This window comes from Taudactylus pleione, unplaced genomic scaffold (assembly GCF_031769625.1).
Source record: "Taudactylus pleione unplaced genomic scaffold, aTauple2 ptg000391l, whole genome shotgun sequence".
Lineage (NCBI taxonomy): Eukaryota > Metazoa > Chordata > Amphibia > Anura > Myobatrachidae > Taudactylus > Taudactylus pleione.
Window position 1 is genome coordinate 2,581,225 of NW_028284792.1, and position 27,672 is coordinate 2,608,896.

A 27,672-nucleotide genomic window follows, 5' to 3' on the forward strand; every position below is an offset into this window, starting at 1 on the left:
ATTTACACATTTTTGCATAACTACAGAGGTGATCCAAAGGTTTACGCATTTAAAACATTGGGCACCACAAGCAGCAGATATTTTAAATCTGCACATGTATCAGCGACGCACTGATCATGCATCCCATTGGTTACCGCTGGGGACGTAGACTGGAATTGCGTGATCTATGCAATTCCGATAGGTGTTCTTGACAGTGACTGGGGGGTGGCTTTACTTGCATATACATGTCTATAGTTGCATATACTACTTATATAGATAAACATATACAGACATACAGGCTCCTATACATATAGATATACATACATATTCCCTTTTATAGTGGAAAACATGCTGCCTGTTTATACTATACATGCTTTATTACATAGGTACACATATACTCATACACATACACTAGTATACATATAAAAACACCCTCATACAGACCCTTATGTACATATTTTGCACATATATTATTATTCGCAGTTATTTAGCGCACGCATATTCCGCAGCGCTTTATAGAGAATATTTGGTCAATCACATCGGTCCCTGCCCCCAGTGGAGCTTACAATCTATATTCCCTACCACATGCACACACACATACACATTAGGGTTATTTGTTTGGAGCCAATTAACCTACCAGCATATTTTTGGAGTGTGGGAGGAAACCGGAGCACCCGGCGGAAACCCACGCAAGCACAGGGAGAATATACAAACTCCACACAGTTAGGGCTGAAGTGGGAAATGAACCCACGACCTCAGTTCTGTGAGGCAGTAATGCTAACCATTACACCTTATATTCATATATACAGACATATAGGTACATACACTCAAACATAGAAATATAAATACACACTCATATACATTTACACTTATACACAGTGGTCAAAGTGAAAATTTTAAAGTGGGAGTATGGAAATATCAGGGGGACTTTGCTTAGGCAAGCCTATATCCTGAGCCCCTCCCCGATATTTCCATAACTACACATTAAAATGATGACAGTAACCTAGGCCTAATGTCCAAGTTCACTACCTATGTGCACAGGCTCTATAACCCCCTAAAATGCACCACAAGCCTGAGGACTGACTGCGCCCACGGACCTCCTCTCCCCTCACAGCAGCACACTACTCCCCTTCCCTCACTGCAGCACTTATTTGTCACACTTCACCACTCACCGCTGCTTACTGTACTGCAGCACTCCCCTCTCCTTACACCTCCCCTCCCCTCACTGCAGCACTCACACACCCCTCACCTGTCTACAACTCACTGCAACACTCTCCTCTCCTCACACCTCCCCTACCTTCACCGTAGTCCTCACCTCACCGCAACACACACATCTCCTCTATTTATGTCTTTACATTTCTTCTTCAGGTTCCATAGGGTCCACAGGAACTACCTTGGGGTATGTGGTTGGAGTGATCCAGGCACCAAACAATCAAAGCTTTAGCTCCCAGAATGCACTGGTCCTCCATATATACCCTGCCCCTAGCCACAGTTAGTCAGTTTTTTGTTTGGTGGTCAACAGGATTCAGACACACCTTTTGAACAGGGGACTGCTTAAGCAGACCCAAGCTTTAATTTTATGATTTATTTATGTGTTACTGGGTTAGCAGTGCTGAGCGTCCTAACAGACGCATGCACTGCGACTCCTTCTACCTCCGCAGGTGACATCGGGGATCGGCAGTAGACATATCTACTGTCATGAGGCCAGCTTACCCAGCAGGTTGATGTAGCCATGGGGAGGTAGGCTCTTTTGCAGCCGCTCCTACCCCAACCCAGATGCAAAGCCTACAAAAGTTTCCCGCGTCTGGGTTGCTCCTCCTACCTGCCTCGTGTATATGAGATGCTCACAGTCCACCAGTGGTGCTCTGCTGAAGCTGTTTGTTCTCAGAAGGTTTGGGTTAGTCTCCCTGTATACCTCTCCCCTGGGTCAGGTATATAGTGCTCTACATCCTACCAAGCCTTGGCTGTTGGTCAGTTGATTCAGAGCCCATTGCGATTTAATTGCATATGCATTGTATGTGACTTGTGCTAGCTGCTGTTTGAAACTGCCTTTTATTTCTGTCAGTTATAACTATCACTGTGTTACTCCTCATCACTCTGTACAGGGTGAGTAGGGTTTTCTGTGTACTTCACAAATACTGGTACTTGTGAAGACTGTCACAGTGCATTGCATTTATACCTTGCACCTTTTATACATTGTTATGTCAAAGGTTAAGGATAAACAGAAGGTTGACGCTGCTGTGCTGGTTTCATGTAAATCCTGTTCAGCAGGCCTGTCGGCTCAGGATTTCATACATGATGGTTTGTGTGCTGCCTGTGTTAAACAGCTACCTCTCCAATCCAGTACACCAGCTCTTGTACAAGAGCCATCCTGGGCATCTTCTTGGTCTCAGGTTATTTTGCATTTACTGGACCGTGCAGCAGCTCCGATGCTGCCTCCCACTATGGGGTTCCTGCAGTACTTACATCCTGCTATGTATATGCCCCCCCATGCATCCATTTTGGATAGATGCATATGCTCACTCAAATTAGAGTACGGTTCAATCATCTACTGCTGCTCAGCAAGTCATGCAGATAAATAGACCAGTTACCATTAAGCATAGACATTAGAGAGTATTCCATCAGGCGCAGCCTATGGATTCTAGCACATCATCAGATGATGATACACATGGTTCATCTTCCAGGTCTCTCTCGGCAGGGGAAGACCATCAATCCTCTGTGGATGTCCCCTCACTGGCAAGAGCGGTTAAATCCATCCTTAGTATTGAGGAAGAGGAGGTTCCGTCTAAATCTTAGCCTCCGGTCTTTAGGCGTCAGAAAATGGTAAAGGATTACTTTCTTCAGCCATGAGCAGCTTACGGACCTCATGGCTGAAGCATGGAACACGCCTGATAAACTTTTCCATGCTACAAGGAAGTTAACATCTCTGTACCCATTTTCACCTGGTGAATGTACTATGTGGCAAGTCCCTCCGACTGTAGATGCTCATGTGACATGGTTGATCAGGAGCTTTTCATTACCTATTCCATCTGCATCCTCACTCAAGGATGATACAGATAGAAAACATGAAACATGTTTGAAATCAGTTTTCTCATTATCTGGAGCTATTACCCGGCCAGCTATGGCCATAGCCTGGGTAGCCCAGGCTATGGAGGAATGAACGAAAGCTCTGGAAGACAGTATGCCACAGGCTACCAGAGAACAACTGTCCTATCTCTCCCAAATGCAAGAAGTGGCTGCTTATGTGGGAGAAGCGGTTATTGATGCAGGACTAGAGTGTTGGCAACTTCGGTTGTGGCTCACAGAACCCTTTAAGGTCCTAGAAGGCAGATACGGGATCTAAGAAGGCTTTTCAATCCCTATCTTTTGCTGGAAAAGTATTGTTTTATCCAGAATCGGATAACATAGTGGCTACCTTGGCAGCATCAAAATCTGCCGGATTGCCATCTGTGACTAGCTGTAAATATAGGCAGTCTTCATTTCGGACCTTTTGCCCACAAGAAAGGGCAAAGGGACAGTTTTTTTCCAGACAAGATAATTCCTGCGGGAAGGCCAAGTGGCAGACCAAGAAATCATGGTCGGACATACATTCAGCTTCCAATCTGGACGATAAGCCATCTGCCTGATGGGGCGGGTCTCCCCCTGGGGGCTCTCAGGGTAGGAGGCCAAATTCTTCAGTTTTCTTATGCCTGGCATCAGACAACAACGGATGCTTGGGTTTGAGAAGTGGTCTCTCAAGGATGTGCCCTCATGTTTCTGAGGCATCCCCCTCAAAGGTTTTTTGTACAACTCCTCCATCAGACCCTGTCAAGATCCTGGCCCTCCAAGAGGCTATTTATGCTTTGCTGGTGTCAGGGTTAATAATCCCCTTTCCTCTGGCCCAACAGGGAAGGGGTTATTATTCAAATGTTTTCTTGATTTAGAAGCCGAATGGATCTTATCACTCTATTCTGAATTTTAAATCTCTCAACAGGATTATCCATGTGCCCAAGTTCCCTGGACATACAAAATGCATATCTGCATGTGCCTATCTCACCATGGGTTTCTGAGGTTTGCTGTTCATCAGCAACATTACTAGTTTCAGGCTCTGCCCTTTGGTCTGTCCACAGCCCCTTGGGTATTTACCAAGATATGGCAGTCATGACAGCTCATCTCAGACAACAAGGAGTCAGGATACTGCCATACTTGGAGGACCTCCTGATATTAGCGCAGTCTCCGGAGATGTTACAATGTCATCTCCAGCTGACCATTGCCTGTCTACAAGAGCACTGCTGGATAGTCAGTTGGAAAAAGTCTTCTCGTTCTCCGACTCAACAGATGGTGCATCTGTGGGCACTACTGGATTCTCTGGCACAAAGGATCTTTCTACCGGGAGACAAGATTTATGCTTTACAATTGCGGGTGCACAAGTTGCTCTGCAATCAAAGAGTGTCAGTTCTTTCAGGCAATGCAGGTCCTGCGGTCCATGGTATCCACCTTTGACATGGTGGCATATGCCCAGTTCCATTCCAGGCCCCTGCAGCGATGGATTCTGTCTCAGTGGGATTGTCAGTATCATCTGATAGTCCTACATAATCCTCATCTCGCCAGAGGTTCTGCTCTCCCTCTCATGGTGGCCCATTATGGATCCCAAATTGGGTTCTCCTCACCACGGACGCAAGTCTTCAAGAATGGGGCGTGGTGACAGGTCATCACACCTTTCAGGGAAGATGGACAGCCCAGGAAAGTCACCTGCCCATAAACATTTTGGAGCTTTGTGCAGTGCACAGGGTGCTCATTCTTACACAGGACCTCCTTCGGGGCAGGCCGGCCAGATTCAGTCCGACAACTCAACCACAGTGGCCTACATCAAGCATCAGGGAGGCACACGAAGTCCGGCGGCCATGAGGGAAGTGGCGAACATTCTGGTTTGGGCAGAACGGCATCTTCCAGCAATCTCTGCAATATTCATTGCAGGAGTCCTCAACTGGGAAGCGGACTTCCTAAGTTGGCAGGACATACACACTGGAGAATGGGCTGTCCACCCGGACATCTTTCAGCTCCTGGTAGACAAGTGGGGACTACTGGACGTAGACCTCATGGTCTACGTCCGGTACCATGTGCTGTTTTAATGCTGCCGCTCTCCCAGGCTGACCTGCTCGTGCACCGCGGGTCCCTGTTCCACTGCATCAATAAGTGTAACAGCAGATGCTCTCACACTAATTCAGTTCCCGGAACAGGCTCTGGGACACGCTCACTCCCCATATTAATGCTTTTGCACACAGGGAAAAGCAGCAGCACTAGAGCATGTCAGAAAGGGATCTGCCTTATTTCTCTAAATACTTTTACTAATCGTGATGAATGTATCAATTTATATGCTCCAGATATCTATGGGTCTCTTTACATCTATCTACTAGACAAGTTGTGCAACTGAGATATACCTTAGATCAAACATATGTCTATAGATTGATGTCTGGTGTATAATACCTGATTAACTATAAACTAGATCCGAAAAATATTCTGTAGATCAGTGATCACACCGTGACTCATATGGTGATCATATTTTCACTGCTTCTTATTAAGTAGACTTTTGAGCTCTTTTGTAGCTCTCCTGTTGCTCCTACTCTGATATGTTGTTTGTGTATATTTTATTTTAAATTAAATAATAAAAGTAAAGTTTTAATAATATATATAACGAATGCCCCAGAAAAAGAGAGTTTCTTTTCTTCCTGATTTTAGTTCTGTCTAATGTTATACTCTCAGGGGCGCACCCCCACAATTGTGATTCAGGAGAGAATACCATAGTATATCTAATTTAAATAGTGGGTTACATACTAATTGTATTTATCTGTATACAATCACATCAATATCCCCCCTTTTTTGACTTACCTGTGATTAGGTTTTTTCCCCTCCCCCCCCCTTTTCCCCTTGTGACATCATTGCTGTGACAGCCCAGACGGTACGGACAGACCAGTGTGGGATGACAGATCACAGTGGGATCTGGCATAGTGGCAGCTGATAAGAACCACAGCCGCTGTCAATGGCAGTAAAAACATTTTCTTTCCTTTGCTGAGGGGACTATACAGCGCCCCCTTGTGGCTGGTGCTCTAGGCAGCTGCCTAATGGTAGCGCCAGCCCTGCTAACAACGTACAGCTCTGAATTAGGCCCTAGAAATGAGAAAAGGGCATGAATGAAAGTCAATCAGACAGTTAAAACTGCACTGGCAATTCTGTAAAATTAATATGGTCTAATTACAGTGTTAAACTGGATTTGAAAATAGTATATTGAATTATTTGGGGCTTTTAATCGTACTTTTATTATACAGATTTGTCCTCATAAACTTAGGGGGAAATTTACTAAGAATCATGTGTACAAGCTCTTCACCTGAAGGTTTTCTGCTGTAAAAAAAAGCATATTAGCCTGACTATTTGCATTCAATGGTGATACTCACCGTGTTGTGGCATCTGCGAGTTGACTCGTATTGGCCCAAAATCACAAGTTTCAGTATCACCGAAAGTCGCACATTAATTCTCAAAAGGCTAATGTACTTGAACATGCAACACAAATCTCATTCTAAACGAGGCAAATTGCAGCAAGTTTGCAAAACTCTTCCGATTGGTCCACAGTCACACATTCTCCTGTATCATCACCATGCCCTAATAAATAAGCCCACAAACTGCCGAACCACGTGCATTGGTGGCATGTGTATTGAGAGGAGTTTGCACTGTGGTTGGAGAGGAGAGTTTATCTATATATTTGTGCAGTGGCGGGCTGGGCCGTCTGTGTGGGCCGCAGCGTACTGCACTTGCGCAGAGAGACTGCAGCCGGGAGACATGTATATTACACTCCCGGCTGCTCCCAGTGTGTGACCAGACAGATGCAGCATTTTGGGGGCGGAGCAGAGCTGTCCGAGTCACAAGCAGCAGTTCTCTGCCTGATCTATTCTACACTAGTACAAAGCTCAGCTGCTGTTGCTGTCCAGGCTTTACAGTGGCTGGCCCCTCCCTTAGGGCCAGCCACCAATGACCTGAGCTCTTTCAGTCTGGCCCCTCCTCTCCTACTCCCTTCTCTATTCCACTCCGTCCTCTCCCGACTCCTCCCAGTACCCATGTCTCCTCCTATTCACTGCTCCTCTCTGTAGCCATGGCTGCCTGCAGTGCCTACATTAGCATCATACTGTATAACACAGGTAAGTGGCTTGTTGTGAGAAGGGTAGTACTTGCTTACTTGTACATGATATAGTATATGTGTGTGTGTGTGTGATAGTGGGGGGTGGGGGGTCTGCTCACATGTGTATGATATATGTGTGTGTATATTGGGGAGGAAGGGGAGTGCTTGCTTATGTGTGTATAATATGTATATATGTGTGTATGATATATGTATATATGTGTGTATGATATATGTATATATGTGTGTATGATATGTATATATGTGTGTATGATATATGTATATATGTGTGTATGATATATGTATATATGTGTGTATGATATGTATATATGTGTGTATGATATGTATATATGTGTGTGGGGGAAGTGCTTGCTTATGTGTGTATGATATGTATATATGTGTGTATGATATATGTATATATGTGTGTATGATATATGTATATATGTGTGTATGATATGTATATATGTGTGTATGATATATGTATATATGTGTGTATGATATATGTATATATGTGTGTATGATATGTATATATGTGTGTATGATATGTATATATGTGTGTGGGGGAAGTGCTTGCTTATGTGTGTATGATATGTATATATGTGTGTATGATATATGTATATATGTGTGTATGATATATGTATATATGTGTGTATGATATGTATATATGTGTGTATGATATGTATATATGTGTGTGGGGGAAGTGCTTGCTTATGTGTGTATGATATATGTATATATGTGTGTATGATATATGTATATATGTGTGTATGATATGTATATATGTGTGTAGTATATATGTGTGTATGATATGTATATATGTGTGTATGATATGTATATATGTGTGTGGGGGAAGTGCTTGCTTATGTGTGTATGATATGTATATATGTGTGTATGATATATGTATATATGTGTGTATGATATGTATATATGTGTGTATGATATGTATATATGTGTGTATGATATATGTATATATGTGTGTATGATATATGTATATATGTGTGTATGATATGTATATATGTGTGTATGATATGTATATATGTGTGTATGATATATGTATATATGTGTGTATGATATGTATATATGTGTGTATGATATGTATATATGTGTGTGGGGGAAGTGCTTGCTTATGTGTGTATGATATATGTATATATGTGTGTATGATATATGTATATATGTGTGTATGATATATGTATATATGTGTGTATGATATATGTATATATGTGTGTATGATATGTATATATGTGTGTAGTATATATGTGTGTATGATATGTATATATGTGTGTATGATATGTATATATGTGTGTGGGGGAAGTGCTTGCTTATGTGTGTATGATATGTATATATGTGTGTATGATATATGTATATATGTGTGTATGATATGTATATATGTGTGTATGATATGTATATATGTGTGTATGATATATGTATATATGTTTGTATGATATATGTATATATGTGTGTATGATATGTATATATGTGTGTATGATATGTATATATGTGTGTATGATATGTATATATGTGTGTGGGGGAAGTGCTTGCTTATGTGTGTATGATATATGTGTGTGTGTGTGGGGTTGTTTTGCTGAGACTTGTAATGCTCTTGAAGTCTTACCTTTTTACTGTAGGCCTCATATATCAGATAAATGTTATCTCTGATTTTAGAAATAATGTCAGTAGCGTTACTGTGTGTGCTAGGCTACATATTGAGGTATTGATAACATCATAATGAAGGCACGGTTTGCAGGGTAAAGGCAGGGGCGCCGAGAGGGGGGGGAGCGGGTACAGATTACCTGGGCCCGGCGCCGTCCCCCCCTCACAGTAGCCCAGCACACAGCGTGTACTGAGCTGCATTTGGAGACTGCTTGTGGCTGCTGAGCAGCAGCCACAGCAGTCTCCTATGCCTGTGCGGGGGAGCGATCACACTGATCGCGCCCCCCCTGGCTTTGCGCTGGGCTGAGGGGGCTCAGAGCGCCCCCCCTCCCCAGCGTGCAGCACCGCTTTGCGGCGCTGCAAATATTTTTTTTTCCTCTCGGCAAGGGGGCGTGGCCACGCCCCCTATTAGGCCATGCCCCCTATTTCCGGGGCCCACCACGGCTCTTGGCGGGCCTGGGTAAAGGTATTTGGCATAATATGCTACATAGGGCCTGATTGAGCAATTCCTGTTATACAGCACATGCGTATGAGTCACACTGCCCATGTACAAAGTGAGATTACCAGCGACGGTCGCAGTGAGGACTTGGATGCAGTGTGATTGATGGATCGGTTGTGGGAGGTGACGGGGGGATGGCGAGGCAGAAGCAGGTGTGTCTAGGCCATTTCGGGGGGCGTATCTCCGCCTGTGATTGTGAATTTGTACACAGTGAAGGCTCCGGTGTGTGCTTACTTGTGACGGACATTCTGTGCGACCATAGGGTTGCTCAGAAGATGGATGGTATGACTGATGGTGCATCTTTGTATACAAGCAATGCATTGTATATCAGTAATTAGAATGGTTCATGTATTGTTTATGGGTTACTAGAATAGTTTCAGCATTGATGAGATGGGGCTGGTGGGATGCAGTTGGAATGCCGACGGTCTAAATGCTGACTATCGGCATCCCGACTGTCTAATCCCGGCAAGGTTCAAATGACAGGTGTCGAAATCTCAACGCCTGTCATTAGACCTACGCCGGGAGCCCGACACCCGGCATACCTATCGAAGGTAAGCCGGGCGCCGGGTACAGACAGCCGCAGGCGGGGGAGGGTTAGGTTAGGGGCTCCCGGGGGGACTTAGGGTTAGTCACCTCCCTTTCCCCCCTGGGCGGTTAGGATTAGGCTAGGGTAAGGGGGAGGTAGGGTTAGGCAGCCCCGGGGGGGAGGTTAGGGTTAGGCACCCCCCCGGGAGACTTAAGGTTAGGCTGCGGGGAAGGGGGGGTTAGGTTTAGGCACTTAGAGGGGGGTTAGGGTAGGGAATTAGGTTAGTGATACTTACCTTAATTAGCGGTCGGGAAATTCACCCCTGCCGGGCTTCCGCTGTCGGGATTAGAAAATCACACTGATCCGGGGTTGGTAGGTGATGTATCCGTAGCTCTTTTACATAACAGTTTGTCACAAATTGCAATAGCTATTTAAACCACACCTACATTAGGCAAACCACACCTATGACATTTTTTATTACACCCATTCCTCTGTTGCACGCACTGGTAGAAAAGCTGGGCCTTTTGTTTGTGTCTGCCCCCCAGGCTGAAAGTTGCCAGCCAGCCCTGTATTTGTGATTGCCGATTGGTTTTGTAAGTTGTCTTGTCTTATTCTGTTGTCTTGTTTTGGTTAAAGGTACGAGATACAGTATGTCATTTTTGTCCTGTGTCATTTACATTTTTGTCATTATTTGTGTGTGTGTTTGTGTATGTGAGAAGTAGTGTTGGAGGTGGTTTGTTACTTCCTTTTATTTCTCTGTGTTTAGTGTTTTTTGTGGTGAAGGAGGAGGACAGTGGAATTGGCGGTCTTATAGGATGAGGTATCTGTGCAGCAGTCTTTGGGGGAGTAAGAGGCTGAGGATGATTATGGGTCTTTGGTAAGGGCAAAGTCCAAGAGTGGCCGCAATGTTCGGTTCTCCTTTGAGTGTGGCTCTCGTGAAAGAGGTTATGGAAAACGATGAAGTTTTATTTGGCTGGTATGGCTCCAGAATGAGTGGACCCAAAAAATCCCTCATTTGGCACAAGATTCTGGGCCAGGGGAACTGTTCAGGCTCGATGAAGCACAGTGTTGTTGTCTGCAAAAAGCGCTTCAGTGACATCAAACGTATAGTCAAACAGAAAATCTGAAAATGGCCACTGAGGTGCGGCATGAAAGGCAGTCCGGGGGGGGATCCCCATTTACACAGGAGTGGCTGGAATATGAGGAGCCGCTGTGCAACATTATTCTGCCAGAACCCATGTAAAGCTAGCCTGGGGTTTATCTCAGCATCTCACACTGTAAAACCCTTGCAGAGGAGGAGGCTCTTAGAGTAGCCCCTGGATAGTAAATTGCAGTTGGACTACTATTTTCAGTGATACCTAATTATAGTTACTGGCTTGTCTTGGTAAATAGACCCCTGTGTATGTTGTTTGTAATCTTACATTCATTTGTTTTGTTTTTTTATCCCTGTACCAATTTGTATGATTACATTTTGTTTTTAATGGATTACTATAAGCAAGTAGATTATTAAATTATATATTAATGTAAAAAATCAGCTAAGGTATGCCCCAACTCCTACATGCATGCGCAGTGGGAGCCAGTGTGCACGCCTCCTTAAGCCTACCACTGCCAGGGAAATGGAATAGACCCTAGTCTAGCCAGAGAGGAGGAGGATTTGCAAGGTACCGGTAAATATATGCAGCCATGGGAGTAAGGGGATGGGATGAAGCGATGGGGGTGGAGCAGGACATAATTTGTTAAAAAAGATTACAAAAATATATAAAAGGCAATTATTTAAAAAAAAAAATAAATACTCTAATTAAATTTGGGGTGCATAAAGGAACAAAATAGTTGATTTTGCGGTAATTTGAGGCCAGTTTTCTAAACCCCAAAAATGACATGTAATTATTGGAAACTTCTAATTGCCTAATTAGTCATTAGGGGGGGTGTCCAAAATGTTCTACGCAGTGTCGCGACATCTTACCATCTCTTACCATCAGGGAGGTGCGAACGGAAATATGCGAGTTTACTCTGACTAGTTCAATGCTAATTGGATTGTAAAATGAATTTGTAATGCGAATTCACAGAGAAAACAGAAACTCGCACCTAATTGGATTTTCCCCTTAGACAGATGACCATGCCATTCCTTTGGTAGTGATCCCTTTTGTGAGACCTCCACTATTCTCTCAACCAGGGTCTAAAGGGATTTGTACATCCCTTACCTATAGAAAGTATAACATTTCTTCCCAAATAAAAAAAAAAACATTGCGCTGTGGAAATTAAAAACTGGAGGCAGAGTGACAATACCAGTGATTTTTATAAAATAAAAAAGGTTTACAAAAGGTTTCAAATTCAAGAGGGAACCAACCTTAAATTAGTAACAGTTCTTCATCTCGGGGAACACAATTTTACCATGGAGTTCTCCTTTTAGCAAGATTTATTCTCAACTTGCCATCACCTACAAAATATGTATTAATAGGTGCAGCTTTGCTGCAAAGACATATTCACTGCTCACATTTATTTCACTGTACATTTAAGTGAAAATATATCCCACTACTAAGATTAAGAAATCATTCCCAAGGGCACCTTGATCTAGTGTACTTAGCTAACATTATTTGATGTGCACTGTAGTACATAAAAGATCATTTTATGGTTTCCTTCATGCCACTTAATGTAACATTCTTATGTTTGCAAGATAAAATTCTTACAAGTACTTTGATTTCCTGTCTCTTTGTCAGAATAGATTTCTCTATGGTGATAAGGCAGAGAGATGCATTCCTATAAAATAGATATAATGGGTAAAGTGTTGTTTGATAAAGATATTAATGTGTACAACTTCTTGTAACATACCTGTGCGAAAAGCACTTCTGAAAGAATCTTGCTTAAGACTTTTCAAGTAATTTCCTAATAAATTGTAATTAATGTAGTGGCTATGCAAACCATACTTGCAAACTTTTGCAACATGTCTGCATCCTGTACCACCCAAGGGGCATGTCTAGCTCCATCTATGGGGCAGTTCTAGTGCCACCAAAGGGAACCTATAGTACTGTGCACAGCAAGTCACCAGGGAGGGTTTGTGAATTGGTGGCACACCAAGGAGTAAATTTACTAAGAATCAAGTTTGGGTGAGATTGCAATCTCATTTGAGTTTAGGCATGTTTTTCATCTCGCAAATTTACTAAAGACAAACTCGAGTGAGTTTGGAAGAGAGTTCTCTCTTTTCACTGTAAAAACTTGTGTGAGATAGCAAACTCGAAAAAACTCATCATCGGCCAAACTAGGAAGTACTTTTCATGAAAAAGATGCAACTCGGGAATTTACTAAGATTCGAGTTTACAATCTCAGTTGAGATTGTAGCAAACTCACTGATAAATTGAAGTTTCAAATAGACCACCTCCTGAGCTGCGAGTTTGCCAGAAACATACACAGATCAGTGTGATTTGTGTATGTTTCTGCCTGTATACCTAATGTAAAGGTTTTTTTTTTTAAATGACGTAGTGTTTCCCCCGAAAGCCATAACCTGCCCCGGACTTGTAAGCCAGTCCTGGTTCCAAAAATGATGGAGAACAAAATGAGTAGGGTTCCACCGGAATTTAGGAACCAGCACCAGGCTGCAGGGCCAGTTCTGGTTTTAAATATAGGGTGAAAAAAATGCTTAGGGGTCCTCCTACATTTAAAACCAGCACCGGACCCAAACCAACCGAGGTGTAATGCCACAGCCAGGAGACCCTATTACTGGGTCTCCAGGCCCAAAGCATTCTCACCTCAAGCCGGTCAGGCCAAGCCAGGGATCTCAGGGGAGGTGGGGACCCCCACAAGAAGGGGTCCCCCCTCTCCCTAAACCCCAGGCTTGGTCTGAGGCCCGGGGCTCTTCTCCACACCCCTGGGCTGTGGGTATGGGGGTAATAAAATGTAAAATAGAAGTAATCTATTGTATTTTACAGTGGAACTACAGGTGCCAGCATGGCTGCCCTTTGGCACTTGTGGAACTACAAGTGCCAGCAGGCAGCCGACACCCGTCTCTCCACTGTAAATTAAATAGTTAATTAAAGACACAACACACACAGTTGATAGTATAAATTTATTACACACATACCTCAATCACACATACTTACCTGTACCAGCCGGTCGGTCCACTTGTCCAATGTAGAAATCCGTGTGCCTGGGCTTGCAAAAAAGATCCTATAATTGCCTACATCCTGGCACTGCTCTCCGTATCATCCAGGATTTTGTCAAAGCAACAAACCGACTTATGCAAACCATGCCAAACATGTGTAAGTGTATGCTATTACATATACTTACACCTCGCAAAACGACAGATGACCAAAATCATCTGTAATTTCTCACGGGTCGCTAGCCGCTTTACATGTAGCGGACGCTCATTGGCTGGGACCCACGTGGAACCAGCCAACGAGTGGCCTCTACATGTACAGCAGCCACTGATTGGCTAGCGGCCCGTGAGAAATTACAGATGATTTTGGTCATCTGTCATTTCGCGAGGTGTAAGTATATGTAACAACATATACTTACACATGTTTGGAATGGTTCGCATAAGTCGGTTTGTTGTTTTGACTAGAGACTCTGGATGCTACGGAGAGCAGTGCCAGGATGTAGGTGAGTATAGGATCTTTCTTGCAGGTCCAGGCACACGGATTTCTACATTGGACAAGTGGACCAACCGGCTGGTACAGGTAAGTACAGTATGTGTGATTGAGGTATGTGTGTAATAAATTTATACTATCCATGGTGTGTGTGTTGTGTCTTTATTTAACTAATTAATTTACAGTGGAGGTACAGATGCTGGCCACCTGCTGGCACTTGTAGTTCCACAAGTGCCAAAGAGCAGGCATGCTGGCACCTGTAGTTCCACTGTAAAATATAATACATTACTTCTATTTTACACTTTATTACCCCCATACCCACAGCCCAGGGGTGTGGAGAAGAGCCCCGGCTTCAGACCAAGCCTGGGGTTTCGGGAGAGGGGGGACCCCTTCTTGTTAGGGTCCCCACCTCCCCAGAGATCACCGGCTTGGTCTGACAAGCTTGGGGTGAGAATGCTTTAGGCCTGGAGATCCAGTAATAGGGTCTCCTGGCTGTGGCATTACACCCTGGTCAGTTTGGGCCCGGTGCTGGTTTTAAATATAGGGGGACCCCTACGTAATTTTTTCCCCCTATATTTAGAACCAGGACTTGCCCTGCAGCCTGGTGCTGGTCCTAAATTATGGTGGAACCCTACTCGTTTTGTTCTCCGTAATTTTTGGAACCAGTACTGGCTGACAAGTCTGGGGCTGGTTATGCTTTTGTGTGTGTGGGGGGGGGGACCTATCTAATTTTTTTTATATATTTGAACCCGTTTTTTACAGGTACAACTCAAGCAGCCTTCACATATCTCACTGATATGTGCAGGCTGCTTGTTAAGGTGAGTTTTGCATAGAGAAAACACTGCAATCTATGGTGAGTAATCTCATTTAAACTCGCAACTAGGGGAAGAAATCTCGATCTACTTCACCATCGGAAAACTCACTTTCAGCTAAACTCACTTCTTAGTAAATTTGCGAGTTGAAAAACGGAAAACTCACCCGAGTTTCGGTAATGTAAAGAGTGTTTTAAAAAAACAAAACTCGACCAAACTCGATTCTTAATAAATTTACCCCCAAGACTCTATAATATAGCAAGGTTCATGATCATTCAGAATCATGTAATGGCGGTTAAATGCCCTAGGTAGGAGCACAGTTGTACAATTTTCCCCTACCCCCTGTCAAAATTGTATACCAGGCCCTCTTTTCAAAGGTCCAGCACCTTAATATAATATTACTGTACATTGCACACCATTCAGTAGAGAACATGGCAGAGGCAAACACAGAATGGACATATTTATATACATGCTCCTGATGCTTTCACTGGGGCCTGTTTATGACAAAGACAGAGTCCTGGGAGATTCCAGGGGCCAGGCTTCTCCCGTGACAGATGGTAAAGAATGGATGGCTTATATTATGCTCATGTTGTGATATCATCTCATCCATCATCCCCCTGCGTTATCATACATGCACAATTCTGGGGTTTAGTGCAGGGCCGTTGCTAGGTTTCTAGGTGCCCTAGGCAAAGCTTCACTCTACCACCCTTGTTTACCCCAGTGCATGTGCTGTAGCCATGGCCACTTATCCCCTCCCCCATCCCCAACCAACATAAACAGTATTTCCCACACACCTTCTTTTGCACTCCTATGGATGACAACACACCTGGCACAAAGGGGGCAAATCATTTCAGTGCGATGTTGAATAGCGCTAAGAATGAGTTTCCAGAGATATTCAATTGCCGTGACTAGAGGATTTGTGCTGATAGCTGTGGGCTTACTGCGTGTACTAACAACATCTCAGCCAACACTCTATTAGGATAATGCAGGTTACCCTGACTAAACACCCGGCATAAGACACTTTAACCTGCATCTGCTGACTTAAGTGCCGAGGGTGATGGGGACAATAATGACTAGCTACGGGAACTAATTCCCGGTGCTATTCAGCATTGCATTTAATTGAATTCCCTCCATGAGACTGACTACCAGAAGAATTATAAACAATGGTGCCACCACACCGTCAGTGATCAGGGGTGCCGAGAGGGGGGGAGGGGGTGGGTACTAATTACCCAAGCCCGGGCTTGTTGGAAGGGCCCAGCGGGGACCCAGGTACAACGCCGCCCCCCCTCCCTCTTACTGATGCTAGGCTGCATTGGGAGACCAGGGAGACTGCTGCCATTGAGCAGCAGCAGAAGCAGCAGTCTCCTCTCCTCTGCCAGTGGGGGGAATGATCACACTGATCATGCCCCCTGGATTTGCACCTAGCTGAGGGGCTCACAGCGTCCTCCTCACAGGCATATTTTTCCTCCTCTCCTGCTAGGCTAGGATCTGTTCCATCTCCCTAGCAGTGGTAGCTATTACAGGGCATGCGCCCCCACTGCCACTGAGCATGCATGTTGGAGATGGGACAGACCTTAGCAAATTATTATATAGATACCCATTTTTTTTGTTTCCTTTTTTTGTGACAAAAATATGCCCTTACTATGAAAAAAAATTACTGAATGTCCTGTGGTCAGATAAGTGACTTCCATGACTTTAAAGTAGCTGGTTATGTATGCAAGTTCCAGAGAGGAGTGTTTAAAATACATTGGCAATGATGGTAGAAAAAATTCATGTTTCCAAAAAAAGGTGCCAGTACCTTAGTGTAACCATCAGAAAAATAGCAATAATGATACCCATGTCTGAGATAAGAGCTTATTAAAATGATTGAAAAGAATAACATGAGGGAATACAAAGGGTACAGGGTTTGAATGTAAATGGGATGGGAGAGGTGAGTTTTGGGTGGGAAAGAGCCAGGCGGTATCAGCTCCAGAGACGAGGAGAGCTTTTCTCATTCATGTTGAGCCCGGAATTGGGCTGTTGTGTGGAGAGTACCAAGTATCCCAAATCTTATGGATTTTTTAAATTGTATCGTTTGCACAGTAGGTTGTGATATATTCCATATTTGATACGAACCACATGCTCTTTATGACCTGGCATGGGGGTGCTGGGAATATCACACACCACACCAGCAGTATCACACCAAGAGGATGCTATATAGGGGCATTGCCACCATATATGAGGAAAGTCGCTACGATGCTACAGCACTTATTGGAAGACTGAGCATACATGCAATGAATCTGTTCTGGTACCAAGTACCATCTGGAGTATACCTCATATGTATTTTCTCTGTATAAGATGAATCTAATGTGAATTTACACTGCTGCTACATATTTAAGATTTTCTTCACAGTCCTATCAATGTCAAAACAAGCACAAAAAATGAATGTCCCACCACTGCTTTCGGTATGCTCATTTGTCATAAACAGGCCCCTGTGAAAGCATCAGGAGCATGTATATAAATATGTCCATTCTATGTTTGCCTCTGTACGCACTGTTTGCGAATGTTCATTAATCCTGTTAGCACCATTGCTTTCTGTTTTCCAGCTCACTGACAAAAGTGGATAATTCTTCACACTCCAGGACTTTCAACAGAGCAAGCAGTGATCTGGATTATCTATCTGTACGGGTTTATGCACAGGAGACCGCTAGAATAACTGGTAAATATCTCACAGTTCATGCTCTTATTTTAATACATACAGTATAGAATAAAATACATATGTACAACATGCATCGCACACATGCAGTGCAAAAACCAAGCACATTCTGCTCCATTATGAATTCTTTTCATGTGGGTGACTGGTTCTGCACCAGGTGGTTGGTGGCCTTTTGCACAGGAATTGGTTGCACATGGATCAGTACATGATGATCAATGGATACTATTTTACTATGTTTCGCAGCAGGCAAAATGCAACATGAGAAACTAAGTGACATATTTATCAATATGCCTCATCTGCCCACCGATACATTGGTAGCCAACTTGCTTGAATTGCGGCGTTAGATACCATATTACCAAAGTAATTCAAGATTGCTATGAAAAGCAGCTGTTCCTCAAGCCCTATTACTGACCGTTATGCTGCTAATTATACATTGCCGGCCCCGGGTCTGATCTAAGTTCATGCATTCGCAGGGAGATGGCCAGGGGGATCCTCACAACCTGGAACCTCCTTTCAATATGAAGGAGCAAGGCTTCGGGAACCAATGCCATCTAAAGATGGTGTAGATTCCTGCAATCACACTCTGAAAACTTTCAGTTCTCAGAGTTTGACAAATGAAGGTCCCCATTCATAGTATAGATACTTTAAAGTAAGCAGGAGATATCAGTGCATTAAGGGCTAAATTAAACAGCTTGCGAATTGCGGGAGTAAGCATGATTCCGGCATGATACAAGATTTAAACCAGCAAATAGTTTAAAGGCAAAACCAGTCATACGCATTTCACTCGCCTTTCCGCTAGAAACTAAAGGGGTGTAACTGGGCTGATACGGAGTGTTCTCACGTAAGCAATGTTCAGTGCAAGCTATGGAAGCATAAATACACCTGTTTATAGAAATATCTTTTGACCAAAGATAAGGCTGGTAGAAATGCACACTGGTAAAGATGGTACTGTGCGCTTAAGTCTGCATAATGGTGAAAATATGCTCTTAGGTCCTGATTCTGTAAGGATCGTAATTGCAAAGTTGCACTCAGGCAGCTTTGCAATTGCGATCCTTTGCAGATATGGTAATGCAGCAGGAGGCATCACGCCCCCTGTGCATTACTTAACCAAGCTGCGTTGTTCAACAGTCTGCTGCCAGTTTGCAAGCGTACTCGCAGACCCGCTCTGCACATGTGCAGAACGGGTCTGGCGCCTGCGCAGATTCCCGAACATCGGGAATCTGCGTTCAGCAGTGCACTAGCATGCACTGCTGAATCGGACCCTTAGTTCCATGCACGAAATTCAGGTGAAATTACAGCCATCTTTTAATTCTACATCAGCCTCATTGCATTAATTAACCTACACAGTCCCTCCCATTCTGTCCTATTGTCCTCATCAATATAGGGCTCAAAATTAAAGCTGTTAAACTGGGCCCCTGATAAAATAAGGATATTTGGTATATTTTAGAGAGCTACAGGATTTCAGTCAAACATACTGTAAGGTACATCTGGCACGTGAAGAATAATATACATAAGTCTAATGAGCATCTGTTAAAAGGTAGACTAAAACATTGAAGTGATAAATATATATTCGCAATGTTTCTACTTCCGGTTCCATAGGGTCCACAGGAACTACCTTGGGATATATAGTTGGATAACATCCAATGCACCAAACAGCAAAGCTTTGGAGCTCCCAGCATGCACTGGTCCCCCTCCCTATATAGCCCACCCTCAGCCACAGGCATTCAGTTGTTTCGTTTGGTGCGGCACGATGCACCTATTTGAACAGTGGGACTGCTTAGGCATTCCCAAGCTTTTTTTTTAATTACCTTTAGAGTTTAGTGGTGCAGGCGCCATATACAACGCCTGCACTGCGGCTCCTGTTACCTCCGCCGAGCCGGCTACACCAGCACCCAAGTGCCACTGGGTTTCCGGCAGGCCTCAGCTGGGCTGGGTTTTGGCTTGACTGGGGCCTGGGACTGCATTTGGGGTAACGGAGAGGCAGGTAAGGTGCGCTGAAGCAGTCCCTTACCTCCGGTGAGAGACGCATCGAAGGTCGGGCTATGTGTGCAGGACGACTCCTCACTAGATGGCCGGGGTTATATTGTCTGCTGCCGGGGATGGGGGGCAGGACGTGCTAGAGTGCACTACTAGTCTGTGTCCTGCCACCTTGTAGTGCAGCGTACCTGGCCAATCGAGAACCACAGTCTAGGGGAGATAGGCGCTCCCCCGGCCTCTCCTCCCCCCAGACACAAACTTCCGGTGGGAACTCCGGTGTCTGGTAGAAAAGGAGACACGTGCAGTTCAGCATTGTTCTCTGAGGCTGGTCCGTCTCCCTATATCCCTCTCCGTCAGGTTTGACATATAGTGGGCTCTTTATCCTACCATCACCCCACCGCGGCTGGCTATTTGATCAGAGTTCAAATTACTGTATTATTTATGCATTGTATGTGACTGTATGCTAGCTACTGCTGTTTGTACACTACCTGTCATTTTCAAGCTATCACTGTGTTTCTCCTCATCCATCTGATGGTGTGTGTGTGGGGGGGGTCATTGATACAAAAGTCACATTGTTCATGTATACGGTGTGCCTTATGAACATTGATATATATCATGTCTGAAGGTAATAAGCAGGATGGAAGACCAGTGGGTCTATCTTGTAAATTCTGTTCTACAAGCCTGTCAGATCATGATGTGGATGGAATATGTGGCAGATGTAGCAAGTTATTTCGGGATATATCTAATGCATCTGTACCAATAAGGGAGCCACATGTGGTTACTATCATGCCTCAGGTTTTATCCTATGTAATAGGCAAAGCCACTGAGGTGGGAACTCCGGCTGTAGGGCCATAGGCAGTGTCTCAGGCTGTAGGGTACCCGCAGCATATGCATCCTGTATATACAGTATGACTCCTATGAATCCCTGTTGGGATTATTCTGCGTCTCACTCTAGCCAGAGTGGTTTGCCATCTTCAGTCTCTCCACAGGTAGAGATCCCAGTGGGGGTAAAGAAGCAGGGGCATAAAAAGAAAAGGTCTCGTCAGGTGTCACATATTGACTCAACTACCTCGTCAGACACTGAAAGAACACAGAGCTCTGATTCAGCCTCTGAAATAGAGGATTATCAGGTTGTGAATGTTCCCTCTCTAGTTAGAGGGGTTAGAGCTAGCCTCAACATAAAGGAGGTAGATGAAGCTGCAATGAAAGACTAGGAGCCAGTCTTTAGATGCCAGGTGGTGGCTAAAGACTATTTTCCTAGGTCGGGGCAACTGATGAATCTTATGGCGGAAGCTTTGGAGACTCCTAATAAGCATTTTTCAGCCACTTAGAATTTGGCCTCTTGATATCCATTTGCTCCAGAAGCATGTAACAAGTGGGAAGTTCCACCAACAATAGATGCGCATGTGACTAGGTTGGTCAAAAGTGCTACATTGCCTATTCCTGCAGCATCTACGGAGGCTACGTACAAAAAGCTTGATAATCATTTAAAATCAATATTTTCATTGTCAGGAGCTGCTTCCAGACCAGCTATGGCTATTGCCTGGATAGCTAAGGCGATGGAGGGTTGGATTAAAGCACTAGAGACATCCATGGTGGACCCATCTAGAGAGCAATGGTCCCTTATTGGTCAATTACAAGAAGCATCTATGTATATGCTGGAGGCAGGGATTGATGCAGGCGGTTTAGCAGCCTGGGTCTCGGCCAACTCGGCGGCAGCCAGAAGATCTCTTTGGCTTAAGACTTGGAAGGCAGATGCAGGGTCCAAGAAGGCTCTGGAATCATTGCCCTTCTCAGGGAAGGTACTGTTTGGTGCAGGATTGGATGAAATAATGACCTCCCTAGCAACGCTGAGGGCAGCGGAATTACCATCCACATCTACCTCTAAAAGGCTGCCATACCGGTCCTTTTGTCCACCAAGCAAGGCAAAGAAGCAGTCCTTGGCCAGACAAGGTGGCAAGAGGGCACAGCCCAAAGGGTCTTTGGCAACCAAACGCCCTCCTTACAAACCGAATGGTAAACCCACGGATTGATGGGGTGGGCCTCCTCCTGGAGGATGTCAGGGTTGGAGGCCGACTTTTGCTGTTTACTCAGGCCTGGCATCAGACTACTACAGATACCTGGGTACGAGAGCTGGTATCTCAGGGTTATGCCATCATGTTCCTCAGGCAACCCCCCTCAAAGGTTTGTGGGCACAACACTTCCTATAGACCTGGTCAGAGCTGTGGCCTACCAGGAGTCTATTGGTGCCCTTCTGAAATCAGGTGTTATAGTCCCTGTCCCTGTGACACAACAGGGATAGGAGTATTACTCAATTGTGTTTCTAATTCAAAAACCCAATGGGTCACACCGCCCAATATTGAATCTAAAATCTCTCAACAGATTTATCAAAGTACCCAAATTTTGCATGGAAAATTTGCAGACAACTGTATTGGCAATGGAGCCTGGGGACTTCTTATCTGCATGTCCCGATTATAAAATCTCACCAAGCCTTTCTCAGGTTAGCAGTAGATTAACAACACTATCAGTTTCAGGCTTTACCCTTCGGGCTGGCCACAACCCCCCGGGTATTCACCAAAATAATGGCAGTCATGATGGCCCATCTCAGACAACAGGGGCTCAGGATACTACCATATCTAGACAACCTCTTGATATTGGCGCAGTCTCAGGAGATGTTTCAATGCCATCTGCAGATGACCATTATATTCTTACAAGAGCATGGCTGGGTGATCAATTAGAAGAAGTTGTCACTATCGCCAACTCAGCAGATGATGCACTTAGGGGCATGGCTGGACTCTCTGGGACAGAGGATTCTTCTCCCAGAGGACAAGATTGTAACACTACAGGCTCGTGTGCACAAGCTGCTTTGCAGGCAATCAGTGTCAGTACACTTGGCGATGCAGGTGCTGGGCTCCATGGTAGCCACATTCGACATGGTGGCTTATGCGCAGTTCAACTCCAGATCCCTACAGCTGTGGATCCTGGCCCAGTGGGATGGTCAGTATCATCGGATAAAAACCCAGATGGTACACATCTCGATGGATGTTCGCCTCTACCTAGCCTGGTGGCTGGAGATGAATCATTTAAACAAGGGTCATCCGTTATGGATCCCGGAATGGGTACTTCTCACCACGGACGCAAGTCTATGAGGATGGGGAGCAGTGACGGGTCTTCATACCTTTCAGGGAAGGTGGACAGACCAAAAAAGTAATCTGCCAATAAACATATTGGAGCTTCAGGCAGTGTACAAAGTGCTCATATTGGCACAGGACCTTCTAAAAAACAGGCCTGTACAGATTCAGTCTGACAATGCGACAACAGTGGCCTATATAAACCATCACGGAGGCACACGAAGTCCAGCAGTTATGAAAGAAGTGGCAAGGATACTGCTATGGGCGGAATGCTATCTGCCAGCAATATCGGCAATATTCATCCCAGGGTTACTCAACTGGGAAGCGGACTTCCTAAGTCGCCAAGACATACATGCCAGAGAATGGGCTCTTCATCCGGAGGTATTTCAAATCCTGGTGGACAGGTGGGGGATAACAGTCGTAGACCTCATGGCATTACGTCACAACCACAAGGTCCCTAGGTACGGGTCCCGGACAAGAGACCCCTCAGCAGCCTTCGTGGATGCTCTGGCGGTGAGGTGGAACTTCAGGTTGGCATACTTGTTCCCTCCAATCTCCCTCCTTCCAAGAGTCATCAGAAAATTCAAACAAGAAGGGGGCAGAATGGTTCTTATAGCTCCTGCCTGGCCAAGGAGGCATTGGTTCTTGGATCTGAAACGTCTATCAATAGACAGTCCATTTCCACTGCCCCTGCGGCAGGACCTGTTAATACAGGGTCCCTGCCTATACCAGGATTTACCTCGACTGGCTTTGATGGCTTGGCTCTTGAATCGTCCATCTTAAAGGCCAAGGGGTTTTTTCCTTCAGTGATACAGACAATGTTGACAGCCAGAAAGCCAGCTTCGGCTTGCTTTTATCACAGGATTTGGCGGCCATATTTTCTGTGGTATTCTAACAAAAAATATGACCCTAAGATATTCAGGATACTTGTTTTTTTCCATGCGGGATTAGAGATAGGTCTTTGCCTGGCTACCTTGAGAGTCCAAGTTTTGGCTTTGACTGTTTGGTTCCCACGCAAGATTGCTCCTCTGCTGGATGTTAGAATATTCATGCCGGGGGTACTGCGGCTGCAACCTTCTTTTCTTCCACCAGTGGCACCGTGGGATGTCTTTGGTTCTCAGGGCTCTGCAGACGTATCCCTTTGAACCCCTGGATAAGGTGGAATTGAGATGGTTGACGGCGAAGACGCTGTTTCTCCTAGCTATCTATTCAGCTCGCAGAGTCTCTGACTTGGCAGCTCTGTTGTGCCGCTCTCCATATTTGGTGTTCCATCCGAATAGAGCTGTCCTCTGTACCAAGGCAGGCTACCTTCCAAAGGTTGTTTCTCATTTTCATATTAATGAGGAAATTGTAGTCCCAGCCTTTAAGTCTTCAGACCTATCTTCAGGTGACAAGAGAGAAAGATGTGAGGTATATATAGAATATGTAGTTTATTCAGATAAAATGTATCCTGTATGATAAATTTATGATGATAAAAATGCCAAAATGCTTTCCAACCACATCTGGCCAGTAATGTTTAAAAAAGGGCTAAACATCTTAAAATTTTCATGTTTGCATGACATGTGAAGATGGAGATAATGATATATAAAAATCTTCGACTTTTTTTATAGCTATAAATTCCAAAAAGTCGAAGTCCCCTGGAGAGGAGGCAACTATACAGCTATTATTTAACGGGTATTGTATATGCACTAAGGGTGTGCACCGGCCACTTTTCGTGTTTTGTGTTTTTGTTTTGGATCTGGATCTTTCTTCGTGTTTTGGATCTGGATTGGTTTGGCCAAAACCACCCTTCCGTGTTTTGGGTTCTGGGTTTTGTGTTTTGAATCTGTATTTTTTTTTTAAAAAGCATAAAAACAGCTAAAATCACAGAATTTTTGGGTCTTTTTGTTCCTATGCTATTATTAACCTCAATAACATTAATTTCCACTAATTTCCAGTCTATTCTGAACACCTAACACCTCACAATATTGTTTTTAGGCCAAAAGTTTGCACCGAGGTAGCTGGATGACTATGCTAAGCGACACAAGTGGGCGTCACAAACACGTGGCCCATCTAGGAGTGACACAGGTTGGCAGTTTGAAAAACTAGGCCCCAAACAGTACATAATGCAAAGTAAAAAAAGAGGTGGAATTGTCCTTGGGCCTTCCCACCCACCCTTATGTTGTATAAACAGTACATGCACACTTTAACAAACCAATCATTTCAGCGCCAGGGTCTGCCACACGACTGTGGCTGAAATGATTGGTTCGTTTGAGCCCCCACAAAACAAGCTGGCAATTAATCTGTCCCTGCACAAACTGGCTCTATGGAGACAAGATGTCGTCCTCATCCACCGATACGTCACCCTCTTCAGTGTTGTGTACATCCTCATCCTAACAGAGTATTAATTCGTCCCCACTGGAATACACCACCACAGGTCTTTCTGTACTTTCTTTAGGCTGGCCTCCCTGGAAGAATTGATAATTAATTTTGATGAACATCATCTTCTCCACATTTTGTGGAAGCAACCTCCTACGCCTTTCGCTGACAAGTTTCCCGGCTGCACTAAACACTCTTTCGGAGTACACACTGGAGGGGGGGCAACTTAGGTAACATAGAGCCAGTTTGTACAGGGGCCTCCAAATTGCCTCTTTTTCCTGCCAGTACAGGTATGGACTGTCTGACATGCCTACTTGGATGCTGTCACCGATGTAATCCTCCACCACTCTGTCAATAGTGACAGTATCATATGCAGTGACAGTAGACATGTCAGAAATTGTTGGCAGGTCCTTCAGTCCAGACCAGATGTCAAAACTTGGTCCTGTCTGCCCTGCATCACTGACAGCGGCTTTCTTAGGATACCTAAGTTGTTTCCTGGCAGCCCCAGTTGCGGGAGAACATGAAGAAGGAGCTGTTGACGTGTCACGTTCCGCTTCAGCTGTGTTTTAACCAGCAGGTCTTTGCACCTCTGCAGGCTTGTGTCGGCTGGAAAGAGAGACACCACGCAGGCTGTAAACCTAGGATCGAGCACGGTGGCCAAAATGTAGTGATCTTACTTCAACAGATTGACGACCCCCAAATCCTGGCAAAGGGAATGAAGGGCTTCATCCACAAGTCCCACATACTGAGCGGAATCTTAGCTCCTCCTTCACCTTCTCCAGCTGCTGATTCAAACTGGTAGTGTCTAAATTGACTTCACGTGTGGCAAGTTCGAAGGGCTGGAGAACCTTGCACAACATGGAAATCATTCTCCACTGCGCTTGAGTCAGGTGCATACCCCCTCCTTTGCCTATGTTATAGGTGGATGTATAGGCTTGAATGGCCTTTTGCTGCTCCTCCATCCTCTGAAGCATATAGAGGGTTGAGTTCCACCACGTCACAACCTATTGCTTCAGGTGATGGCGGGGCAGGTACAAGAGTGTTTGCTGGCGCTCCAGTCTTCGGCATGCAGTCGCTGAATGGCAAAAGTGTCCAGAAATTTTTCAGGCCACCCAAAGCATCTCCTACATGCCCCTGTCGTTTTTCAGAAAATTCTGCACCACCAAATTTGCAACCACCATATTGGCAAGTTTACGTTTCTCCTCAGAAGATTTAAATTTTTTTTTTTTTTTTTTTTCCTGAACTTTGCCATTTGGGATTTTATATGCCCTCTACTATGACATTGGGCATCGGCCTTGGCAGACAACGTTGATGGCATTTTATCGTCTATGTCATGACTAGTGGCAGCAGCTTCAGCACTAGGAGGAAGTGGTTCTTGATCTTTCCCTATTTTATTTTTATCGGACAAATTTTTGTCCTCCAGTTATGTGATATTGATGCACGTGTGGCTAAGGCGCACACAAACACAGAAAAATTATTTATTAAATTTTTTTTCTGGCACTTTGGGGGTTACGCCACCCTTCAACAGACGAGCCAGCTGGCCCTTTACTTATGACACAGGCGCACACTTGGCGCTACTTTGTTGATGCACGTGCGGCTACTGCGCACACTGGGTCTCATTCAGACCCGCTCACAAGCACCTATGCGCTCGTAAACGGGTCGATGTTGAGGCTCTGTGCATGCGCAGCGGCCGCACTGCGCATGCGCAAGCCCCAGAGCGAGAGAGAAATTCTCTCGCTCCGGGGCTCACTACAAAAGGGGCGGCTGTCGATGGTGATCGGACAGAACGCCTGCCATTTGAGATGTCAGTGGTGAGCTTCCTGGCTCTAATAGATTTAAAATAGATAATATTGTGAGCGGCTCTGAATGAGGTCCACAATTCACAAACACAGAAAAAATAATTTTTAAATTTTTTTTGGAGTGCACTTTGGGGTTTACAGCACCCTTTAACAGACGAGCCAGCCGGACCTTTACTTATGACACAGACGCACGCTTGGCGCTACTTTGTTGATGCACGTGTGGCTACTGCACACACAGGGCCTGATTCAGTGTCGGTCGCAAGCGATGAGTGCTCGCAACTGGGTTGATGGTGGCCCAGAGCGCATGCGTGAGACCCGGATAGCAACGGGCAATCCGTCGCTCCGGGTCTCGCACCAAAGGGGGCGTGCTGTCGATGTTGAGTGACAGCACGCCCACTTTGGTGGACAAGTGATGTCAGTGGGAGAGCTTTCGGCTCTGTTTGAGCCGAAAGCTCTCTGGGGCTTGCGGCCACGAGACCCTACCACAAGGGTCTCGTCACAAGCCTGATGGTCGCGATGGTC

At 44.9% G+C, this 27,672-nt stretch overlaps 1 protein-coding gene across 1 annotated transcript in view; it reads left to right on the top strand.

The window, feature by feature from the left end:
* Window positions 1-27,672, top strand: part of LOC148507539 (uncharacterized) — a 662,982-nt gene that overhangs the window by 616,870 nt on the left and 18,440 nt on the right. The window contains exon 99 of the mRNA XM_088445856.1: window positions 17,776-17,888. Within this exon, the coding sequence (XP_088301982.1) occupies window positions 17,776-17,888 (113 nt within the window). The remainder of the gene's footprint in view (window positions 1-17,775; window positions 17,889-27,672) is intronic.